Source organism: Hemitrygon akajei, chromosome 4 (genome assembly GCF_048418815.1).
Source record: "Hemitrygon akajei chromosome 4, sHemAka1.3, whole genome shotgun sequence".
In the NCBI taxonomy this organism is placed as follows: Eukaryota; Metazoa; Chordata; class Chondrichthyes; order Myliobatiformes; family Dasyatidae; genus Hemitrygon; species Hemitrygon akajei.
In genome coordinates, this window is record NC_133127.1 from 111,147,114 (window position 1) to 111,173,177 (window position 26,064).

General features: G+C 39.7%; 1 protein-coding gene across 3 annotated transcripts in view; it reads right to left on the bottom strand.

The window, feature by feature from the left end:
- Positions 1-26,064, bottom strand: part of myo16 (myosin XVI) — a 1,004,680-nt gene that overhangs the window by 560,055 nt on the left and 418,561 nt on the right. For all 3 annotated transcript variants that reach the window (XM_073043171.1, XM_073043172.1, XM_073043173.1), the window contains one exon: positions 6,818-6,928. In XM_073043171.1, coding sequence (XP_072899272.1) covers positions 6,818-6,928 — 111 coding nt within the window. The remainder of the gene's footprint in view (positions 1-6,817; positions 6,929-26,064) is intronic.

Genomic DNA, 26,064 nt, shown 5'->3' on the forward strand with positions numbered 1-26,064 from the left:
CAAGGGGAGTTGAATATAGAAGCAAAGAGGCCCTTCTGCAGTTGTACAGGGCCCTGGTAAGACCACATCTGGAGTATGGTGTTCAGTTTTGGTCTCCAAATTTGAGGAAGGACATTTTTGCTATTGAGGGAGTGCAGCATAGGTTCACGAGGTTGATTCCTGGGATGGCGGAACTGTCATATGTTGAAAGATTGGAGCGAATGGGCTTGTATACACTGGAATTCAGAAGGATGAGAGGGGATCTGATTGAAACATGTAAGATTATTAAGGGATTGGACATGCTATAGGCAGGAAACATGTTCCCGATGTTGGGGCAGTCGAGAACCATAGGCCACAGTTTAAGAATAAGGGGTAGGCCATTTAGAACGGAGTTCAGGAAAAACCTTTTCACCCAGAGAGTTGTGGATCTATGGAATGCTCTGCCTCAGAAGGCAATGGAGGCCAATTCTCTGGATGCTTTTAAGAAAGAGTTAGATAGAGCTCTTAAAGATAGCAGAGTCAAGGGATATGGGAAGAAGGCAGGAATGGGGATGATCAGCCATGATCACATTGAATGGTGGTGCTGGCTCAAAGGGCTGAATGGCCTACTCCTGCACCTATTGTCATATCGAAGCAGCAGAACCCGGATCCAAGAGTGAGGAATATCTTGCTGTTTGACTGATTTAAACAGTGGGCCAGATTGAAAAGGTCAGGGTGTCAGGGCTGGAGGTGAGGGATGGGTCAGTATTCAGCTCACTGCTCAGCAAGGTTTGCTTATCTTTGTGCTGAATTGAGGCTCTTGGATTGGCTGCTGTGATGACTGGCTTTGTGACTGCAGACCCACTTTTGTAAGTTTCAGTTCTGAGTGCTATTTGCTCACTTTTATAGTTTGCACAATCTGTTGTTCTGGATTTTCTGCACATTGGGTGTTTGACAGTCTTCTTTTATTATTGGGTTCTATTGTTTTGTGACTGCCTATTAGGAGATGAACCTCAAGGTTGTATAATGAATACATACTTTGATAATTAATTTAACTTGAAGAGCCTCAATGTCAATCGCCCAGCAGCCCTCACTTCTACTGTGATGTAGTGCTTTGAGAAGTTGGTCATGGAGAGAATCAACTCCTGGACCTGGACGCGCTACAATTTGCCCTTCACTACAATAGGTCCATGTTGTCAAGAGTATAAAATTACAGACTTAATGCCTTAAAATGTGAAGAGAATAGACAGGATTATCAATGAATAGGAAATAACTAGATTATTGAAATTTGTGTGAGTACTTCAATAATGTGAAATTCAATTTGGATCCTTTCAGAGACAATGAAGTGAATAATCATGCCAGTTAAATATATTGAACCTACAGCCTCATCTGAGAGTTTTAAATAAGTTGACTGTAAAGATAAAGGGAGCATTAGCTTCAGTGTTCTAAAATTCCCTTTTCTAGAATGGTCCTTGTGAACTGGAAGGAAATATCCATGATTTAACCAATATTAAAGAAGACAGAAATAAGAATAAAACAGAACTAACATTAGTCAAAAGGAAAGTGATGAAAGGTAACAAGGCACTTGCAAAATGGTAGTATGATGGAATGGAACGGGTTTAATGCTATGACACAGACATGGCCTTAACTGGCATTTCCAGTATTCTTTATTTTTATGTCACACTAGGTTGTTAAGAAAAAGTTGTCACCAGTTAAGTGGCTAGACAAGAAAATACAAAGAGTGTAATGTGGAATAATATAAAACTGCCCATTTTATCCAGATAAATGGATTTTTTTAATGAGAAAAAAAGTTGTTGGAATTGAAATGGATTATTGTATCATTGTTCATTGAGTTAATATTCAGCTTTGGCAGCTGTGGGGAAGGCAAAAGGTTACACTGGACATTGTTGCAAGAAAACAGGAAAATCCATCAAAAGAAGTTCGCCAGCAATTATAGGGGGATTTGGGGACATTGCATCTGATGTACTATGTCTCACTTTGATATCCTTACTAAGGGAAGATTATAATTGCTCCGATGGGTATGAAAGAAAGAATATAAAAAAATCTGATCGTGACAGATTGAGAAGGACAGGGCCAAATCCTCACCAGTTTAGAAAAATGGAAGGTGATTTCATTGAAACTTAAAACTTATTATGTATTTTTCTTTAAAGATAGATGTTGAAAGGCTGGAGAGTCCAGAACTTGGGAGTATTGCCTCTTGTTAAAGGTGCAGTCATTTATGCTAATGCGAGGAGAAATATCTTCACTTGGACAACTGGAAATCTTTAAACTTTTCTTTGTCAGACGTCTTGGATGATCAGTGAATAGACTCATGGTTGAGATTTTTTATGTATTAATCAATGGAGATGGGGACAGGACAAGACAATGGAAGTGAATTAGTTCAGCAATAATTTATTGAATGGTGGAACAGGCTCAGGAGTCTGTATGGTTATTTTTGTTCCCATTTCTTATTTTCTGATGATGCTAATGATGAGATTATGACAGTAAATAAAAAGTTATAACTTAAATGTTAAGAAAAATTAATATCCCATATGTCAATTTAATGTATGAGGAAAGAGATATACCATTTGTAATAGCTAATTTCTAATGTCACTTGGTTTAACATTGTGGGTGAAGGGGCATGTCCTGTGCTGTAGTCTTCTATGTTTTATGGCCTTTGATTTTGCCATTAGCACCAATAATTTATTGAATGCTAAAACAATTTTTGCTCTTTGCTAAAACAATACTTTGGCTTAAAGTGACTTAACTTCTTATGGCAAGTTGCTTTACTCTTTTGCCAGGCACATGGACTCCAAATAATTAAGTATATTGGATTTGAAAGTCAGAGAACACAATCCTATTCACACAAACCTTTTATAGGCTCAGTGACTGGGCAAAAGCAACTTTTCACATTGAAAGTTACATCAATTCTCACCGGAAGTTGTCAGGACAGTTAAAATAGTTGTACTTAGCAACTACAAAAGCTTGACTTAACGTTACAGGAGGTACCCAATGGAGTGGCCAGTAAGCGTATATTTGTGGTTATCTGTGCTGTAGCCCATCCATTTCAAGATTTGACATGTTGTGTGTTTAGATCTGCTCTTCTGCACATCACTGTTGTAGCACATGGTTACTTGAGTTATGGTCAGCTTGAATTAGTCTGGCCATTTTCCTCAGACGTCTCTCATTAATAAGGTATTTTCACCCACAACAGACACTCGCTGGATTTTTTGTTGTTGTTTGCATCATTCTCTATAAACTCTAGAGACTGTTTTGCCTGAAGATCTCAGGAGATCAGCAGCTTGTGAGGTACTCAATCCAGGCTGTATGGCAACAATAATCATTCCATGTTCTAAGTAATTGAGATCAAATTTCTTCCATATTCTAATGTTTGGTCTGAACCTCTTGACAATGTCTGCATGCTTACTGCCACATGATTGTCTGATTAGACAATAGTCTAATTGCACTAATGAGCAAGTGTACAGGCATGCCTAATAGAGTGGTCACTGTGTGTATACTGATAGTAATTTTTGGGCCAAAATTATGAACAAACTTTTCCTACATAATCAGTTGAATATTCACTTCCAATTTCCTTTTGAGGGTGACAATCACAGGTAGTGCAGGTTATTATTAATTCACTTCCTTTTTAGTTTATACCTGACCTCTGACATTCAGCAAGCGAAACTTCCCACAATCCACTCTAATCCAGACTTCTCAGCATTATATATACCTTATTGATTTCCCCCTCATTTCTCTTCTCTAGGGAAGACAGTCTTTGTAACTAGTGTTTCCTTCTTATAAATAATTTCTGAACTCTCAGAAATGATATCCTTCCCATAATGAGAGGACCAGCTTTGAACACAATGCTCCAGATGATACTGAATAAGAGTTTTATAAATCTTCAGCTTGACCACCCTACTGTTACACTCTAAGCCTTTAATGAAATCAGATTTATGTCTCTTATTAAAAATGTCTCAAGTTGCCCTGCCGCTTTCAATGACAGGTATCCATGCGCTCTGTTCTCTGCTCTGTTCACCTAGTCCTTTCGGGTCATGGTGACTATCTCTGCCCTTTGCTGCATTTGGCTCATACCCTCTATAGCTTTCCTGTCCTAATGCTTAATGTTTGTCTAAGTACCCTTTAAACATATTAATTGTATTCACCTCCATTACTTCTGTACCTACTCGTTCCAGATACCTGGGTTCAATTCCCACCACTGCCTGGAAGGAGTTTGCATATTCTCCCCGAAGCCACGTGGGTTTCCTCTGAGTGCTCCAGTTTCCTCCTACAGTCCAGAGACATATTGATTGGTAGGTTAATAGGCCATTGTAAATTGTCCTGTGATTAGGCTAGGGTTAAACTGATAGGTTGCTGGGTGGTGAGACTCTAAGTGACTCTATTCTGTGCTGTGTTTAAAAGAAAAAAATAATTAAATAAGTAAATGTTCACCATCCCCTGTATTAAAAACTTACATCTCAGAATCTTTTAAATTTCTTCCCTCTCACCCTAAACCTGTACTCTCTAGTTCTCGACTCCCCTGCCCTTGGGGAAAAAAGAGATTCTGATTATTTATGCCTCTCATAATTTTATAAACCTCTATATGTTACCTTTCAGCCTCCTATACTGCAGTTTGAATAAATCCAGCCCACCTTGAATAAAAATTATAACCTGCAAAGGGTGGATGAAGAGGCAGATTTCCCTAACAAATGCATGCCTTGGTGAGGTGTTTGGTAAATATACCTCATCCACTTTCTGGTAAGTAATTATCTGAGGCTTTTGAAAATGACTTAAGATACATTACAAACATTGTAAAAATAAAGAAAGACATGTTACTTCAGCCAGAGTTATCCTGTTATTTTCCATTGTTGACAATTTTAAGATTAACATTCTTAGATCTTCTATATTTTTGCTACGTAAAGAGATTTTAGAGCTTTTGCCTAAAATCTTTTCTTGATGACAAACAACATTCATGTAACAGCAATAATTGAGCACCAGAAGTCATATCATATGTACACATAATACTTGAATTCCTAATACACCAAATGAGAGAACATGTTTTTAAATATTTATATTGCCAAAGTTACCCTTCAATTACCATGGATAGAAAGTAAAGAGATCAGAAGCTATTCAATTCCACCTCCCTACCCACCCCCGCCCCACAAATTGATGAGATGAATTCAAAGTTTGTTGCAATGAGTCATTGTTGGCAGAGTGCAAAGCCTTCAGATTCCACCCACCTGCCCCCACCCCACCACCTTTCTCCCTAATAAACCAACATATAAATATCTGGCTTTCAGTGACCTACACTTCAAAGACTTTCTCCATGTGTGTCCCCAACCCTTTGTTACATCAAAGGTTTGTTTGCTAAGTGTGAGAGGTTCCACAAGCTTTATGCTTTAGCTGTTCATTGACTTTAAATCTAGTTTCTCTGATTTTCAAAGAATACAAATGAAGGATTTCCGGTACTTGTTAGAGAAACTAATGAATGTTGCCTTTTCCAGTTAATGGAACATAATGGAACTTATTGAAGCTTCTGACTTATTCCAGTTTATAAGTAGACTGAAGTAAGTCTACTTTGTAATCTGCTAGAAAATGTCATCCTGACAGTCACGATATTTCATTGTTATTTTCCTCTTGCTGGCAGCTACTTGCAGAATATTGGAGAACATTCACAAAATCTCTTCTAGGCAATGCATCCTCTGGAGCAAAATCCTTTTAGACTGAACAACATAATCGCTTCTGAAGACAATGATATTTTTCATTTTATCATCGTGATATGAAAGGACTAGCAGAACAATAATGAGGTACAATGAGGCACTTCATTTTGGGGCAAAGCTTCACTGTAAGTTAATATACAAATGACTGACCTACTATCTGAACCTTCCAGATTGTGGTGTTTTGTGCAGGCAGAAGACCAAGGGGTGCTGCAGACTCTGTTTACAGATACAAGTTCTATTTTAACAAATCTAGCGTTTACAACACCGGGCAACAAATACAACAGCCAGAACTGGACAGTTTTTGATGTTACTAGTAATGATTGTAACTGGTGCAAATGTGGAACGTTCCTTCTCTCAGCTTCATTCCATGGACTGTCATAGTCATGGAAACAAACCTGTGCTAAGCACCAAACATCCACTTACATTCATCCTCCATGTATCCCTGTTTTTAAATCTTGAATCATAATCTTAAATTTGAACATTTATATTCTAACTCCTTTTATACACTTGTTATCAAATGTACAATTTTGTATACAATTCATTGCGTATATACCTGAAATGAACATTAAAAAAAAAAGGAAGTTCTGGAACATAAGCAACAAACTTAATTTATTTAACAATATGATTTTGAACACCAACATGTTGTTAAAAATTTAGTTGCACTTGCAAAGGATAAAATTTGATGTATTTTTAATAAACAAAATTAACAGAATTTGCCCAATAAACTGAACTGAATCAAAAATCAATAACTGAAAAATTCAAGTCCTAATTTAGTCCTATTGGTATCAAGAAATTATAATGATTCTTAATCAAATTAAATGTTTTCCATTTAATCTAGTGTATCTCTTTGCAGATACCCTTTAGATTTCAGAGCTTAGAGGAAATGAAATAATCGGATGTCAATCCGATGTTGGTTGATGTTCATTCAAAAGATGAATATTAGTGAAACAACAAACTGGTGAGTCAGTATGCTCAAAGTGATTTCTTCTCTTAGGCAGGCAGTTTAGTCAAACTAGCTGCAATATTTCTTACACTACAACAGTGACAAAACTTCAAATATGTCATTGGGATGAAGCACTTTAGGATCCTTTGTATTTGTGGAAGCCATCTGCACCTTCCTTAAAACTTCCTTAAAAACTTACATATATTTGATTATTGCTGAACCGCTTCTGAATTTCATAGAGAAGACTTCTATCTGTCAGCTCACTCAAGGTGGACAAGTCATCATTGGGAGCAGGAGGAACCAGGTTCACCTAGAGTTAGAAACAAAGTTATGCAAAACTCCATTAATCTACATTTCTCAGACAAGTACTCACAAGTACTCACAGTACTTTAGGAAATCACAGAGTTTAACTTTGCTTTGCAGTCTCCATTTTAAGTTAGGACAATGGCAAGCAAGTCCATGACCAACACTACCTTGAGAATGTTTCTTCCAGGCTGATGTAGTCCCAAGGCTTCAAACTTCTTTTAGCTGCAAAAAATTCTGCAGGGCATTCCAAATTTGTTCCAAAAACAATCTATTTTAATATTGAAAATTTGATATCACCACAAAAGCCAACCATCTTAAAACAGTAGTTAAGCAACATAAAAGCCATCAATAATCATATCCTTATCAGAATTTGCTGCTTGTAAGACAACACAGAAAATATATAAAAGTAAATCGATGTTTCCAAATAGCCCAAATGACATACACAATTTTTCATGTTGCAACTCCTCAAAAGCTGGTAGAATGGTTGGTTTGTGGACCATGTTACTTCCTGTTACAGAAAGACATTGGAGTTGGTGCACAGTGTACAACCTAACAGTGAGTTACTGTCTTGGATATTTCTCTTATGATTGCTAGACCCTGATGGACATTGGTAATGTATAATACTGCAAATCCATTTCCCTTTTTCATTGGTAAAACAGACGGCGGAGACCTGCATGGCTTCGGTTGCAGCAAAGACCAGGCCTTAATCTGAGGGCTTGTCTGTTGCAGCAGTCCAATAAAGGAGATGCCGGAGATGGGGGTATTGCGGTGTCCATGCTGGGTTGTCCATGCGGTGTCCAGTCCAATAAAGGAGATGCCAGAGTTGGGGTAATGAAGTGTCCATACTGGGTTGGGGGCTGGCCTCACCCATCGGTGCTGCCATCTAGTATTCACTCGGAAGAAGACAAACTAGGTTGCGTGTGTGTTTATATCCATCTGCAGACTGCTGAGAACTGCTTATTCTTGCCAATAAAACCCATGCAGCATCAATTTACAAGACATGTCAATCAGGGTTTTTTTTTGCATGGTCGTATGTTTACTTGCTATTCTATCTGTGCTATGTCTGCCTTGTGCTGTGTATGACCGTTAGGACTGTGTTTTGAACCCTGGGCTCGGAGTAAATGGTGTTTCGTTTTCCTGGATTCGTGGGAATTCATGTATGGTTGAATTTCAATTAAAATAAACTTGAGCTCCTGGACTTTCCATATAACATATAACCATATAACAATTACAGCCCGGAAACAGGCCATCTTGGCCCTTCTAGTCCGTGCCGAACGCTTACTCTCACCTAGTCCCACCGACCTGCACTCAGCCCATAACCCTCCATTCTTTTCCTGTCCATATACCTATCCAATTTTACTTTAAATGACAATATCGATCCTGCCTCTACCACTTCTACTGGAAGCTCGTTCCACACACCTACCACTCTCTGAGTAAAGAAGTTCCCCCCCCCGTGTTACCCCTAAACTTTTGCCCCTTAACTTTCATAATTTCACAGGCGATCATGTTGCAAATTGATTGTGGGTACTGCATTATTTTTGCTCAGTCCTGTCATGTTTAGTAACTTCAAAACATTAAACTAATTGAAAGGATGATAAGGGAGTCCAAAATCTGAGTCTAACTTCATGTTTACTTAAAATGAGGTGTGCATATATAACATGGTAGTGTCATGATGTGTGCAATTCACTTATTTTTACAAAAAACATAATAAATTATTTAAACAAACACAAATGCTTTATCAACAACATATTTACAATATTACTCTACTCCAACTCAACAGAGAATGCATCTCAACTATATACACAGTATTCTATATAATACAACTATAACACAATGTAATACAGGTCTATAGCTTAGTAAAATTTAAATTGTCCCACTCAGGCTTAAAGCACGCAGAGTAGATTCTGGTTCTTTATACTCACAAAGACTGAATGCTTGCAGCTTTCCTGAAGCTCATTGAACTCTCTCCCAGTTTAAAACCAAGCCATATTTTACAAGTAACTGCCTCATTAACATACTTACTTTATTTTACTTACTTTACTTTATTGTCACCAAACAATTGATACTAGAGCGTACAATCATCACAGTGATATTTGTTTCTGCGCTTCGCGCTCCCTGAAGTATAAATCCCTTGCTGATGCATCCAACTATGGCAGAGTCATCAGAAAACTTCTGAAGATGGCAAGACTCTGTGCAGTAGTTGAAGTCTGAGGTGTAGATGATGAAGAGAAAGGGAGACAGGACAGTCCCCTGTGGAGCCCCAGTGCTGCTGACCACTCTGTCTGACACACAGTGTTGCAAGCGCACGTACTGTGGTCTGCCAGTCAGGTAATCAATAATCCATGACACCAGGGAAGCATCCACCTGCATCACTGTCAGCCTCTCACCCAGCAGAGCAAGGCAGATGGTGTTGAACGCACTGGAGAAGTCAAAAAATATGACCCTCACAGTGCTCACCAGCTTGTCCAGGTGGGCGTAGGCTCCCTGGCTTTGGGTGTCTGGGTGTCTTCAATAATGGCTTTGGATCTGAAAGTTCCTGCATTACATTCACAATATCAGCAAAGCTCATTTCTGCTGGTTTGGTTGAAACAGTTGAACTTTGGAGCAAACTGTATGCCTTTAAACCCAATGCACTAAGCAAAATTGGTTCTGGTTTCTCATTGGCTATTTCATTTGCTTCAAAATACTGTTCAGTTAGCTCAGTGTACAAATGCCAGTTACCTGTTGAACAATCAACTGAACAAGCCATTTTTGCTTATGATTATTATCACCTGGTACTCACTCTTTGTGAACCCATGAATTCTTCAATTTTCTGTCTTTTTTTAAATCTTGATTATGCCTTTCCTTCTAAAGAACATGTGCTGAGCTGTTTTTTTCTAACTTGACTGTTTCTGCATGTGCTGCACTGTTTTATTTTTATCTCTCCATTCCTCACTGCTCTTCAGCAGGATGGTAGCCATCTTAGGTTTGTTTTAAAAAACAACCGGGTCACTACTGTTAAGTTTTGTAACTTCAGAATATTAAACTACTTCAATGGACAAGAGGTCTAGCTTTGTGTTTACTTTAAGCAAGGTGTGCGCATATCACATGGATATGTTAGCATAGGCAGCAGTCCAGAAGAAATTCACTTGGCTCATTCTTGGTACAACACAGAATGAGGGCCTTTTACTATTGCACTCACTATATGCCTAACTATAACCATTCCATATACCTGCCTTAATTCTATATCCTTCTATGCCCTGTTCATTCTGTCCAAAAACCTCTTGAATGTTGTTACTGTTCCTGCCTCTACCGCCTCCTCTAGAAGCTTATTCCAGATACCAACCACTTTTTGCTTGAAATACGTACTCCTCAGACCTCCTTCAAACTTCATGCCTCGCACTTTAAAGTTGTGTACTCTAGTTTTTGACAGGCACTCTCAATCTACCCTATCTATGCTTTTCATCATTTTACAGATTTCATATATTAGATCTCAAGATGATAGATTAAGGATGAACAGTAGCATATTTCAGGGGAGCCTAAGAGAGAACTTCTTCACTCAAAGTATGATGCAATTGGGGATCAAGCTTCCAGTGAGAAGTAGTGAATGCTGGTTTAATTGCAAAAGTTAAGAGAAGTTTGGGTAAATACATGGATGGGAGGAGTATGGATGGCTGTTGGGACTAGGCAGAATAACAGTTTGGTATGGACTAGATGTGCTGAAAGTCCTGTTTCTATGTTGTCGTACTGTACAACTTTATGATTCTGTGTGGGAAGATCTGTATTCTTTTAAGTTTAGAAGAGTGAGAAAAGAACATGGAAATATATAAGATCCTAAGCTGATCGGAACTCTGAATTCTCCCCTTCCTTTCCAGTCCTGATAAAGGATCTTGGCCCAAAATGTCGACTGTTTAATCTTTTCCATAGATGCTGCCTGGCCTGCTGAGTTCCTCCAGCATTGTGTGTGTCGATTAGAAGCCAAGATGTTTCCACATGTGGCAGAATCTTGAAAAAGGAGATTATGGATAGTCATTTCAAACTTAGGCACTTAATTCAGCACAACTTTGTGGGCCGAAGGACCTGTATTGTGCTGTAGGTTTTCTATGTTTCTATGTAATTCCTTGTCACAATTACTGGAATTCTCCAACCAGAGGATTCTGGATGCTACTTCATTTGAGTTTTCAAAGCAGAGGTAATACATTTTTGAAAGATCAGGGAAATGACAGCTTAAAGGAGATTTAAGCCTGGAGCAGCTGCAGTAAATTCTGAGCATCTTAAAAAGTGGAGCAAGCCTGATAAGCCGGGTGCCCTATTCTTGCTCCTATTTTGTGATCCTCTGAATTAGAATTAACCTGAAAATAAAGGAAGGAGAACGATTTGTAGATGGTTCTATCTAGTCTACAGTCACAGGCTGTCAGGAAGCAGACACTCCATAGGATCAAGAAGAGAACCACAGACATTCATGCTTTTCAACAAAGATCCAAGTACAAGTGGGAGTTCAAGCGGTGAGTTGCTGAAAGATATGATACCAATTGGAAATTCAATAAGTAATGTGGTGAAATTTGTGTAAACACTCACAAACTATTGCCTAACAAGCACTAGTGTGAGGCAATGCTCAAGGAAACAGAAACACTGGAAGGAAGAAGGAAAATCTAGTTATTATAGTCCATATCTGTACAAAAACATAAGTGAAATCAGTAACGCAGTTCTTTTGAAGTCTAAATTGGAGTTTGGCCTGAAATTACAGAAACAGGAACCCAAAGGCAATCAATAGAGAGAGAAGTTGAGAGTCTGAATATGTGGCTAAAAAAAGGGCAAAATATAGGGCAAAAAAAGATAAAAAGGGAAAATAATTTCAAATACATAAAGCGAAATGGAAGGATGATTTGATGGGCTGGATTGCTTTCACATAGACCATAAGACCATAAGACATGGGAGCAGAATTAGGCCATTCAGCCCATCGAGACTGCTCTGGTGTTAAATAATGGCTAATCCCAGATCCCATTCACCCCCCCCCCCCCCATACACCTGCCTTCTCGCCATATCTTTTGATGCTCTGACTGATCAGGAAATGATCAATTTCTGTCTTAAATTTGCCCATAGACTTGGCCTCCACCGCTGTCTTTGGCAGAGCATTCCACAGATTCACTACTCTCTGGCTTAAAAAAAAACCCTTCTAATCTCTGTTCTAAAAGGTCACCCCTCAATTTTGAGGCTGTGCCCTCTAGTTCTGCATAACTCCACCATAGGAAACACGCTCTCCACATCCACCCTACCTAGTCCATTCAACATTCGGCAGGTTTCAATGAGATCCCTCTACATTCTTCTAAATTCCAGTGAGTACAGGCCCAAAGCTGCGAAATGTTCCTCATATGTTAACCCTCACATTTCTGGAATTATCCTCGTGAACCTCCTCTGGACTCCCTCTAATGGCAACTCATCCTTTCTGAGATATGGGACATATAGCTGTTGACAAAAGGATCAGCATTATCTCCTTGATTTTGTATTCTATTCCCCTTGAAATAAAAGCCAACATCACATTTGCATTCTTTACCACAGACTCAACCTGTAAATTAACCTTCTGGAGGTCTTGCATGAGGATACCTAAGTCCATCTGCACCGCTGGTGTTTGAAATCTCCCCCATTTAGATAATAGTCTACACAATTGTTCCTTTTACCAAAATACTTTATTACATATTTTCCCACACTGTATTCCACTTTTTTGCCCATTCTTCCAATTTGTCTAAGTCCTGCTGCAATCACATTGCTCCCTCAGCATTACCTACCTTTGTATCATCTGCAAACTTTGCCACAAAGCCATCAATTCCACTATCCAAATCATTGATAAACAATGTGAAAAGTAACAGTTCCAATACTGATCTCTAAGGAACACCACTAGTCACTGACAGCCAACCAGGAAAGACTCCTTTTGTTCCCACTCGCTGCCTCTTGCCAGTCAGCCATTCCTCTATCCAAGCCAGTATCTTTCCTGTAATGGCGTAGGATTTTATTTTGTTAAGCAGCCTCATTTCAGGTGCCTTATCAAATGTCTTCTGAAAATCCAAGTAAATAACACCCAATGCCTCTCCTTTGTCCACCCTGCTTGCTACTTCCTTAAAGTACTCTCACAGATTTGTCAAGAAAGATTTCCCTTTACAGAAACCATGTTGACTTTGACGTATTTTATCATTAGTCTCCAAGCACCCCGAAACCTCATCCTTAATAATAGACTCCAACACTTCCCCAACCACTGAGGTTAGGCTAACTGGCCTATAATTTATTTTCTTTTGCCTTCCTCTCTTCTTAAAGAGCATAGTGACTTTTGCAATCTTCCAGTCCTCTGGGACCATGCCAGAATCAAGTGACTCTTGAAAGATCATGACCAATGCATCCATTATCTCTTCAGCAAACTCCCTCAGGTCTCTGGGATTTAGTCCATCTGATCCAGGTGATTTATCCACCTTAAGACTTAAGTGTTTGCCTAACACTTTTCCTTTGTAATATCAATGGCACTCACTCCTGCTCCCTGACACTGTCAGACCTCTGGCACACTGCCAGTGTCTTCCACAGTGAAGACTGATGTAAAGTACCCATTCAGTTCATCTGCCATTTCTTTGTCCCCCATTACTACCTCACCAGCATCATTTCCAGTGGTCTAATATCAACTCTCACCTCCCTTTTACTCTTTTTATAATTGAAAATAAACTTTTGGTATCCTGCTTTATATTATTTGCTAGTCTGCCCTCATATTTCATCTTTTCCCTTCTTATAGCTCTTTAGTTGTCTTTTGTTGGATTTTTAAAACTTCCCAATCATCCAATTTCCCATTCACTTTTGCTACCTTATATGCCCTTTCCTTGGCTTTTATACAGTCCTTAACTTCTCTTGTCAGCCACCGTTGTCTACCCCTGCCACTGAAGAACAACTTCTTTTGTGGTTCATATCTATCCAATGTCTTATGAACTATTCCCAGAAACTTCAGCAACCTCTGCTCTGCTGTCTTCCCTGCCAGTTTTCCCCTCCAGTCCAACTGGGTAAGTGCTTCTCTCATGACTCTGTATTCTATTGCGATACTGATACATGTGACTGGTGCTTCTCCCTCTCAGATTGCAGTATGAATTCAATCATATTATGATCACTGCCTCCTAAGGGGTTCCTTTACATTAAGCTCCCTAATAAGATCTGGTTTATTACTCAACACCCAATCTAAGATAGCCTTTCCCCAAGTAGGCTCAAGCACAAGCTGCTCTAAAAAACATCTCATAGGCATTCAACAAATTCCACCTATTGCAATCTGACACCAGCCTGATTTTCCCAATCCCCTTGCATATTGAAGTCCCCCATTACAATTGTGTCATTATCCTTAGTATATGCCTTTTCCAGCCCCCTTTGCAATCTCAACCCCACATCTTGGCTACTATTTAGAGGCCTATATATGATTCCCAGAATGTTTTTTTTACCCTTGCTATTTCTTAACTCCACCCACAAAGATTCAGCATTCTTTGACCCTATGTCAGCTCTTTTTAAAGATGTAATTCCATCTTTTACCAACAGAATCACATCACCATGTATGCCTTCCTGCCTGTCCTTTCAATATAAAGTATATCTTTTGATGTTAAGCTCCAACTATGACCTTCTTTCAGCCACGACTCAGTGATGCCCACAATGTCATACCGACCAATTTCTAATTGTGTTACAAGATCGTGCACCTTATTCCAAAAGTTTTGCATATTTAAATACAGCACCTTCAGGCCTGTATTCTTTGACCTTTTGAATTTTGCCTCTGTAGTACAATTTAACTCTTTGCTCTGTCTGCAATTGTACCCAATAATTGGCTTGTCCTTCCTTACATTCATGTTACACCCATCATCTACTTGTAAACCTACTGGCTCATCTTCAGCTCTATCATACTGGTTCCCATTCTCCTGCCATATTAGTTTAAACCAGTCCCAAACTGCACAGGATAGAACTGGAAATTTTGGAATTCTTTTCTGGAAGTACTCCGGACAATGAAATAGTGGTCTTGCCTTTTCTATTATTTTAAAGAATTTTTTTTAGAAATAATTTAGATTCAAGGAGTTCCACTGAAATGAATTTCTACTTATAGAGGTTGTATCAAGGTCATCGCCCGTATCACATCCAGTACTTCTCTGATTAGCATTTTAGACATTTCCCCCCCATCATGACAATTGACACAAGATAGTCATTCAGCTCCTTGCTATTTCTGCATGACCCTATATTAATTCTCCCTTCTCATCTTCTGAGGGATCTAAGTTCACTTAGCCGCCCTTTTCATATTTGTATCATTAGATAGATAGATAGATAGATAGATAGATAGATAGATAGATACTTTATTCATCCCCATGGGGAAATTCAACATTTTTTCCAATGTCCCATACACTTGTTGTAGCAAAAACTCCTTACATACAATACTTAACTCAGTAATAATATGATATGCATCTAAATCACTAACTCAAAAAGCATTAATAATAGCTTTAAAAAAAAAAGTTCTTAAGTCCTGGCAGTTGAATTGTAAAGCCTAATGGCATTGGGGAGTATTGACCTCTTCATCCTGTCTGAGGAGCATTGCATCGACAGTAACCTGTCGCTGAAACTGCTTCTCTGTCTCTGGATGGTGCTATGTAGAGGATGTTCAGGGTTTTCCATAATTGACCGTAGCCTACTCAGCGCCCTTCGCTCAGCTACCGATGTTAAACTCTCCAGTACTTTGCCCACGACAGAGCCCGCCTTCCTTATCAGCTCATTAAGACGTGAGGCGTCCTTCTTCTTAATGCTTCCTCCCCAACACGCCACCACAAAGAAGAGGGCGCTCTCAACAACTGACCTATAGAACATCATCAGCATCTCACTGCAGACATTGAAACATTATAAGTTTCTACCACCTGTTTTTATGTTATGTGCTAGTTTACTTTCCTAATGTATCTTCCTTTCTTTATTGCCTGCTCAGTGCTTTGTTATTAATTTTGAAATCTGTTCAATCTCACTGTTACTCTTGGTGAATATACTGTATGCATGACCTTTTAGTTTGATGCCTGTCTTTATTTCCTTGGTTACACAAATATAGCTCCCCCCACCCTTACTGTCCTTGTTTTTACTTTTGTTTTCCACTGTGAAAAGTTTCCTTGAAAGCCTTCCACTGTTTCTCAACTGTCACAGCATGTAGTGTTACATACCCCATGGGTATCTTGTGACTGTCACATGACCATGATGTAATTGAGTCTCTGCTGAGCATGATGTAATGGTCTTGTGATGGTGGAGTGATGTAATTTTCCCGCCAGTGAGAAGTCATGTGATGGCCTGTTTCAAAAGGTATAAAAGGGGAAACCTTCCTGTGACGCAGGTCAGTTCGTGGTTTAATTCATCAGTGACTCCGTTCTGCTGCGTATTCGTCTCATGACTTGTTTTAAAGTGGAGTTTTACTTTCTATCTTAAGTCTCAAAGGTTATTGCCAGCAGAGTTCGCCACAACGTTGCCAGTTTTGATTCCTACCTTTGCAGTCCAGTTGGAGAGTGAAGATTTATTGAAGTGCGAAAAACCTGAAGGGTCGAGTAAAGTTGGTGTCATTGGCGGTAATACAGGATCGACCTTATTTAATCTTTGTTCAAGGAATTAGTAACCTGTATCTGAGATAGTCCCTGCTATAAGAGCAGAAAGGATTGGAGCAGGGTTTTTCGCCAAGGAGAAGGTGAGTGCCTTTAAGTTGTTTTATTTCCTTCTTTGTAAATCCTTCGTGCAAGGCGTATTTCGGCTAGGATCAGCAGTAACGTCACGTCGTTGAGGAATTCATTACTTCAGGAAAGTCTCTCCTAATAGACTGTGTAGATCATTTGTACTTTTGCATTTATCACTTTAAGAACTGCTCGAGTTGCCATATAGCAGTTAACTTCCGGTTAAGTTAGTCATTTGTTTACTTTTCATTTGTCGTTGAGCTGAGTTTTAAATAAATATTTTGTTTGATAATAAAAAAAGTCTCAATTCCATATTCATTGTTGCCATATCATAACAATAGCCCCTGTTCCCAGTCTTTGCCAGTTAACTCCTCCCTCATTCCATTGTAGTCTCCCTTGCTTAGTCATTATACACTGTTCTTTAGATCAAATTATTGTGTTCTTAATTGGTATGAGAAATTCAATTATACTGTGATCGCTTTTTCCAAGAGGATGTCTAACTACAAGATTGTTAATTTTACCAGTCTCATTGACCAGATCCGGAACAACATGTCCCCTTGTATGTTCAGTAATATGCTGTCCAACAAAGCTATGCAGGTTGCAAACTCCTCAAGACCTGCCTCATCCAACTTGATTCATTCTATCAATGTGCAACATCAAGGGATTTTTGTGAAGAAAAAGATTTAACTGAGTGGAGGAAAAATATACTCTTTGAAAATAAGAAAGAGCAATGAGATATGATGGATGAACAAAGACATTGGGGGAATTTAAGAAGCCTTCACAAAGTAAATATCAGCAGTAAACTACATATTGAAGAATTTTATGGAAAGAGAAGGTGAGAATAAATGAGAAAGAGTAAATATTCAGCAACATAAAGAGAAGTGGTAATGTATTCTCTTGGTAGACTATTAAAAGGAAACATATAAGAGCTATTCAAGTTACACAGGATAAAATGTCAGAGAGAAGTTGTGAAACAGAAGAAAGATTAGTAATTTCTTTGTTAAATGATAGAAAATCTGCAGATGCTGGAAATCAAGCAACACACACACAATGTTATGAACCGCAGGTGATTAAGGAGCTCAAGGTAAAAGAACCCTTGGAGGCAGTGATCATATTATGTTTTGAGTTCAACTTGAAATTTGATAAGGAGAAAGTAAAGTGAAGCGGTATCTCAATGTACATCAGGTTTCACTGACACACTGGGAGCACTGGATACAGCAGATGACCCCACAGACTCACAGGTGAAGTGTCGCCTCATGTGGAAGAACTGTTCTGGGCCCTAAATGGTAGTGAGAGAGGAGGTGCAGGTGCAGGTGTAGTACTTGTTCCTCTTGCAAGGATAATTGCCAGGAGGGAGATCAGTGGGGAGAGATGAATAGACAAGGGAGTCATGTAGGGAGTGATTCCTACGGAAAGCAGAAAGTGGGTGGGGAGGGAAAGTTGTGCTTGGTGGTGGGATCCCATTGGAGATGGCGGATGTTACGGATGTTACGGATGTGCTGGACGCAGAGGCTGGTAGGGTGGTAGGTGAGAACAAGAGGAACCCAATCCCTGGTGGTGTGGTGGGAGGATGCAGTGAGGGCAGACGTGGGTGAAATGGAAGAGATACAACTGAGGGCTGCATGGATGGTGGAGAAAGAGAAGCCCCTTTCTTTGAAGGAGGAGGACATTTCTTTAGTTCTGGAATGAAAAGCCTCATCCTGAGAGCAGATGTGGTGCAGACAGGAACTGAGAGATGGGATGGCATTTTAACAAGTAAACAGTGTGGGAAGTGGTATAGTCCAGGTAGCTATGAGATTCAGTGTGTTTATAATGGACAAGAGCAGATAAGCTGTCTCCAGCAAAAGCGACAAAGCAATCGAGAAAGAGGAGGGAGGTGTTGGAAACAGACCAGGTAAATTTGAGGGCAGGGTGGAAGTTGGAGGTACAGTTGATGAAATCGATGAAGTCCACATGGGTGCATGAAGCAGCACCAATGCAGTAGTCGATGTAGTGAAGGAAAAGTAGGAGAATGATAGTAGTGTAGGTTTGCAACAGTGACTGTTTCACATAGCCGACAAACAGCCAGGCATAACTGAGACCCATGCGAGTATCATTGTTTCCAAGAGAAATGGATCCAACTGGCATAGAATTGGACGATGTGTTTGGAAATACTATAGTAAAATAGGTATAATGTACCTATGTAAAATAGGGAGAAATATTAAATAAATGAAACAATTTCAAAGAGTTCTGATAAGACAATCGCGTTCTCAGGTCTTCTATCTCGTTCTCCAGCGATTCTACATTGGCCAACAAGATGCTGTGGAGGGCATCTTAAACCCCTACATTTTCGTTTTACCTGAAGTCTTCCCCAGTAATCACGTTTTCTGGCATAATAGAGGCTTTCCCAATGTTTCTGGGAGGCATGCTTGCCTTTTCAATGGTTTGTTCTGAAGAATCTGGCAGGTCTCTCTAGTATTCATTGGATTGTTAATACAATTAAATGGTTTAGAGCATGTTACTTACTGCTTAGCTTCCACAGCAGTTTTCAGTTTCAAAAGGATAGATCTTATGTATATAACTTATTACTGGTAAGTTATCAGCAAAATATTACCTCTCTCCTGATGGAAGATACCAGAGATATGAATGCATCTAACCACTTCTGTCTAAAATCATGTCTTCTTCTAATTACATTGTAAATCTTTGAGAGGAATTTCTGTTGTCCTAATATTTTACCTTAAATCATGCTTGAAATGCTTCTTACCTTAACTACACATTACTCTGCCACTGTGTGCAACTTCAAAACCTAAGCCTGTTTAGGAAAACCTGACACTGACACTATAGTGCTAGCAAGTAAATAATGTTAGAAAATATTTGTAAAATGTTGTAATTGCATTACAATCTCAAATCACTGGAAAATACTGACATTTTAGGGACAAAAGAACTGTTCCAAAAATAAGGACAGTACTTATGGCACTCAAAAACCTTCAATTAATTGGAAATTTCCAGGGGAGAACATTGACTGATAGTGTTGTGTATGGACTGAAGAAAGAATTTATTCTTATCAGACAGTAATGTCCATGAACCAAGTTGGTAATATTTCATATGTTCATTTACAAAATAATCAATATAAAACCACAGAAGTGAATAAGATGTTGACAAAAAGAGAAAAAGATTAGAACCCATGGGATCTGAGACAAATTGTCAATTTGTTTCATAAAATGGTTTGTTAACAGCAAACAGAAGCTGATGCTGGGAGTTATTTTGTAAGCCCATGACCAATCGTGCATCTCAAAGATCAGTGCTGGGAACCTTACAGTTTATGTTTATGCATCAATCATTTGGACATAAATGCAGAAACTATGATCAGTAAGCTTGCAGATGACACAAAATTGATAGTGTTGTTGATAATGAGGGGGATTGTCTTGGGCTAAATGAAGATGTTGATCAGCTAGTAAGATGAGCAGAAAAGTGGCATAAGGAATTTAATCCTAATAACCATATAACAATTACAGCACAGAGATAGGCCATCTCGGCCCTTCTAGTCCATGCCGAACGCTTACTCTCACCTAGTCCCACCGACCTGCACTCATCACATAACCCTCCATTCCTTTCCTGCCCATATACCTATCCAATTTTTTTTTAAATGACAATATCAAACCTGCCTCTACCATTTCTACTGGAAGCTTGTTCCACACAGCTACCACTCTCTGAGTAAAGAAGTTCCCCCTCGTGTTACCCTTAAACTTTTGCCCCCTAACTCTCAAATCATGTCCTCTTGTTTGAATCTCCCCTACTCTCAATGGAAAAAGCCTATCCACGTCAACTCTATCTATCCCCCTCATAATTTTAAATACCTCTATCAAGTCCCCACTCAACCTTCTATGCTCCAAAGAATAAAGACCTAACTTGTTCAACCTTTCTCTGTAACTTAGTTGCTGAAATCCAGGTAACATTTTAGAAAATCTCCACTGTACTCTCTATTTTGTTGACATCTTTCCTATAATTTGGTGACCAGAACTGTACACAATGCTCCAAATTTGGCCTCACCAGTGCCTTGTACTATTTTAACATTATAATAATAAGAGGTGAGGCAATTTGAGAGGTCTACACAATAGATGGTATGCCCCAAGAGAGCACTGAGGGAAAAAAGGACCTTGGCATATAGTTTGAGTATATGATAGATTTGCCAGGCAGGTTTAAAGATAACCCCAAGAGGTTCTGCAGTTATGGTATAGTAAAATGGTGGCTATGGGAAAGACCAGTTCCTCTTAAAACTATCAGGGCTGTCTATATGTGGAGCCACAGAAGATGGCTGAGATTTTTAATGTCTATTTCTCCTCAGTGTTTAATAAGTGGAATATCATGGGTGCCAAATAAATGAAGGTAACAAGCAAGGAGGTTTTGGAATATATACATGAGGAAGTAGAAAGGTGAATGGTTAGGTATTCCAGCCTTAATCAGTCAGGACACTGAGTTTAGCAGCAGGAGCATTACATTTCAGTTACATGAGTCAGTGTGTCCATTTTGTTATGGGAAAAACATGGTCAAGCTGAAGAGATTTATGAAGATGCTGCCTGGACTAGAGAACCTGAGTTATAGGGAGGTGTTGGCCACATTGAATCTTGACTCAACACACACAAAATGCTGGTGGAACACAACAGGCCAGGCAGCATCTATAAGGAGAAGCACTGTCAACGTTTCTTCGTGACGAAGGTTCTCAGCCCGAAACATCGACAGTGCTTCTCCTTATAGATGCTGCCTGGCCTGCTGTGTTCCACCAGCATTTTGTGTGTGTTGTTTGAATTTCCAGCATCTGCGGATTTCCTCGTGTTTGCTGAATCTTGACTCCTTGGAGCACAGGAAAATGAGAGGTGACTTCAAAGAAGTGTATAAAATCATGAGAGGCATGAATAAGCTGGAAAGTCATGGTCAGGGAGTCCAGATCCAAAGGGCACAGATACAAGGTCATGGAAGGTCATGGTCAGGGAGTCCAGATCCAAAAGGCATGGGTACAAGGTCATGGAAGGTCATGGTCAGGGAGTCCAGATCCAAAAGGCATGGGTACAAGGTCATGGAAGGTCATGGTCAGGGAGTCCAGATCCAAAAGGCATGGGTACAAGGTCATGGAAGGTCATGGTCAGGGAGTCCAGATCCAGAGGACACAGGTACAAGGTCATGGAAGGTCATGGTCAGGGAGTCCAGATCCAGAGGGCACAGGTACAAGATAAGGCATGGGCAAGGTCTGAAAGAGATCATTTCTTTCCATGGAGGAAATGGATGAGGCAAATAGAATTGCAACATTTAAGAGGCATTTGGATAAGTATGCAAAGGGTAAGGGTTTGGAGCATTATGGGCTGAGCACAGTCAACTGAGACTAGCAGAGAGGATGCTGTGTTTGGCATGGATTAGTTGAGCCAAAGGGTCTGTAAACACGCTGTGTTGCTCTATGACTATAGTTGACAGAACCCTTGACATCTCTTCTATTTCCCACATCGCTGTGCACAACCCTTATCCACCCAGACAGAGAAGTAAGAGTTCCTTTGGTCCTTTCCTTCTACTCCACTAGCCCCACATTTATTGGATCATCCTTTGCAATTTTTTTGCTAGTTCCACAATCCTGCTCTTCTCTTTCAGCATTTCAAAAGGATAGCTCCCTTCACTATTCCTCGGTCTGCTCTTCCAATTACTCTCCATTGTATGCCACTCCTTCTATATCAGCAGGTGTGCAACATCAGTCCACTTACCTCTACCCTTCCCACTTACACAGCTTGAATAAGATCATTGTGGACATAAGTGTAATGCTGGCAGTGGATGAACTAATTCAAAGGCCTACATTACATCTAATGCAAGCTATAAAGGAAGCAAAAGCATGATGAATATTGGAAGGATGTATTGTCAGTAAGTGTGTACAAATGAAGAACGGTATTTGCAGCATTTACTTTAAATTCATATTACTAGGAAGGCAAGAACGTCCACTGGAATCACTAAGCAATGTTCTCAAGAGTAGCTAGCAGGAGCTACAGAAAACATGGAAGTTAACACTGACCAGTGTCATCTCAGACACTGGCATGAAAAGATAAATAATTACCAGTTGGAGAATTTGTAGGTCAAGGGGAAGAGAGAAGACTCCCTAAAATGTGAAGCATCCTTTTCAAGCATGACAAAGGCAATCAGCCTCAATAGTAATAAGTTAGAAAATGAGAGTTGGAATGGACATTTCTTGGTGATGTAGTTTTTAAACTGCAAGACAACACAATAAAGAAGCATCCAAGATTTTGTGCAACACCATACCCAGAATTCAGGGCTAGCACGAGATTCAAGATCAATGTAATTCAAGCAAACGATGCTGCAAGAGAAAGAGAAAAGGCAGTCTTAAGAACATTACTTACAAGGTTAATCAATGGCTTTACTGGCAGTTTCAATGATAAATGCAGTTGTATAAGAGTAGATGATAACCAGTCATTAACTATTTATAAACTGATTATGATCATTAAGTTCTTAAATGTTATCTACTTGATATTTTGCCAAATTTACAGTTTATTTTCAGAACCTAAACTGCTGTTTAAATTTTTTAAAGCTAGTTCTGATAAACAACTAATAGAAAGTAGAGGAAGAGTCCAATTCTTTTCAGTTCAATAACCTGCCATTTGCTGCTTCTTCCATGCCAGAATACTTCCAAAGTGCGATGAATGACATTTTGTACTAATGAAAGAGGAGGTATATTATTTTGTACTCAGCCCCAAACAGGCAGGCCCAGGAATTAACATATGAGGAGCAACTTTGGGACTGTAGTCAATGGACTTTAGAAGAATGCAAGGGATCTCATTAAAACCTACCGAATGCTGAAAGGGCTAGATAGGGTGGATGTGGAGAGGATGTTGCATATGGTGGCATTATCCAGAACTAGAGGGCACAGCCTCAAAATTGAGGGGGACTTTTTAGAACAGAGTTAAGGAGGAACTCTTTTAGCTAGAGAGTGCTGAATCTGTGGAATGCTCTGCCACAGACCGCAGTGGAGACCAAGTCCATGGGTATATTTAAGGCGGAAGTTGATCGCTTCCTGATCGGTCAAGGGTATCAAAGGATATGGTGAGAAGGCAGCTGTATAGGGTTGCGTGGGATCCAGGATCAGCCATGGTGGAATGGCAGAGCAGTCTCAATGGACTGAATAGCTAAATTCTGTTCCTAGACCTTATGGTCTTACAATAATTGCTGAAAATGTGTTCTAACAAATGTGCTAAAGCACAAACTGTGATTTGTTTCAAGAAACTAAGATGGTTAGGTATGGTAAATGCAATATTGTTTATATCCTACCAAAATAAAGATTCACGCAATGAAGAATGTGCTACTCCAATAAATATCTCAGAGTTCACAAGTTATTTTATATATGTAAATTGACCCAGTAAATTCAGACCATATTTGACAACTGTTTTATCTGTTGAATAAGCTATTTCAGAAAGATATTCCAGGAATTAGACAAATAATCATAGAAACATAGAAAACTTACAGCACAATACAGGCCCTTCAGCCTACAATGCTGTGCCGAACATGTACTTACTTTAGAAGTTAACCAGGGATACCCATAGCCCTCAATTTTTCATATTCCTCCATATTCCTATCCAGGAGTCTCTTAAAAGACCCTAACGTATCCGCTTCCATCACCATCGCCGACAACCCATTCCACGCACTCACCACTCTCTGCATAAAAAACTTACCCCTGACATCTCGTCTGTACTTACTTCCAAGCATCTTAAAACTGTGCCCTCTTGTGGTAGCCATTTCAGTCCTGGGAAAAAGCCTCTGACTATCCACATGATCAATGAGTCTCATCATTTTATACATCTCTATCAGATCACCTCTCATCCTCGATCGCTCCAAGGAGAACAGGCCAAGTTCTCTCAACCTATTCTCGTAAGGCATGCTCCCCAATCCAGGCAACATCCTTGTAAATCTCCTCTGCCCCCTTTCTATGGTTCCACATCCTTCCTGTAGTGAGGTGACCAGAACAGAGCACAGTACTCCAAGTGGGATCTGACCAGGGTCCTATATAGCTGTAACATTACCTCTTGGCTCTTAAACTCAAGCCTACAGTTGGTGAAGGCCAATATACTGTATGCCTTCTTAATCCTAGAGTCAGCCTGCACAGCAGCTTTGAGTTTCCTATAGACTAGGACCCCAAGATACTTCTGATCCTCCACACTGCCAAGAGTCTTACCATTAATACTATATTCTGCCATCATATTTGACCTACCAGAATGAACCACCTCACACTTACCTGGGTTTATCTCCATCTACCACTTCTCAGCCAAGTTTTGCATCCTATCAATGTCCCACTATAACCTCTGACAGACCTCCACACTATCCACAACACCCACAACCTTTCTGTCATCAGCAAATCTACTAACCCCATCCCTCCACTTCCTCATCCAGGTCATTTATAAAAATCACGAAGAGAAGAGGTCACAGAACAGATCCCTGAGGCACACCTCTGGTCACTGACTTCCATGCAGAATATGACCCATCTACAAACACTCTTTGCCTTCTGTGGGCAAGCAAATTCTGGATCCACTAAGCAATGTCCCCTTGGATCCCATGCCTCCTTACTCTCTGAATAAGCCTTGCATAGTGTACCTTATCAAATGCCTTGCTGAAATCCATATACACTACACCTACTGCTCTACCTTCATCAATTTGTTTAGTCATATCCTCAAAAAATTCAATCAGGCTCGTAAAGCATGACCTGCCTTTGACAAAGCCATGCTGAATATTCCTAATCATATTATGCCTCTCCAAATGTTCATAAATCCTTCCTCTCAGGGCCTTCTCCATCAACTTACACTGAAGTAAGTCTCACTGGTGTATAACTTCCTGGGCTATCTCTACTCCCTATCTTTACTCCCTTACGGTTTTCTTTAATTCTGCTCACCAAGGCCTTCTTATGGTCCTTTCTGGATCTCCTGATTTCATTCTTATGCTCCTTCCTGCTAGCCTTATAATCTTCTAGATCTCTATCATTACCTAGTTTTTTTGAACCTTTCTTAAGATTTTATTATCTTGACTAGATTTTCATCAGCCTTTGTACACCACGGTTCCTGTACCCTACCATCCTTTCGGAACTATCTCATTGGAACATACCTATGCAGAACACCACACAAATATCCCCCGAACATTTGCCACATTTCTGCCGTACATTTCCCTGCGAACATCTGTTCCCAATTTATGCTTCCAAGTTCCTGCCTGATAACTTCACATTTCAACTTACTCCAATTAAACACTTTCTTAACTTGTCTGTTCCTATCCCTCTCCAATGCTATGGTAAAGGAAATTGAATTGTGATCACTATCTCCAAAATGCTCTCCCACTGAGAGACCTGTCATCTGACCAGGTTCGTTTCCCAATACCACATCAAATACAGCCTCTCCTCTTGTAGGTTTATCTACATATTGTGTCAGGAACCCTTCCTGAACACACCTAACAAACTCCATCCCTT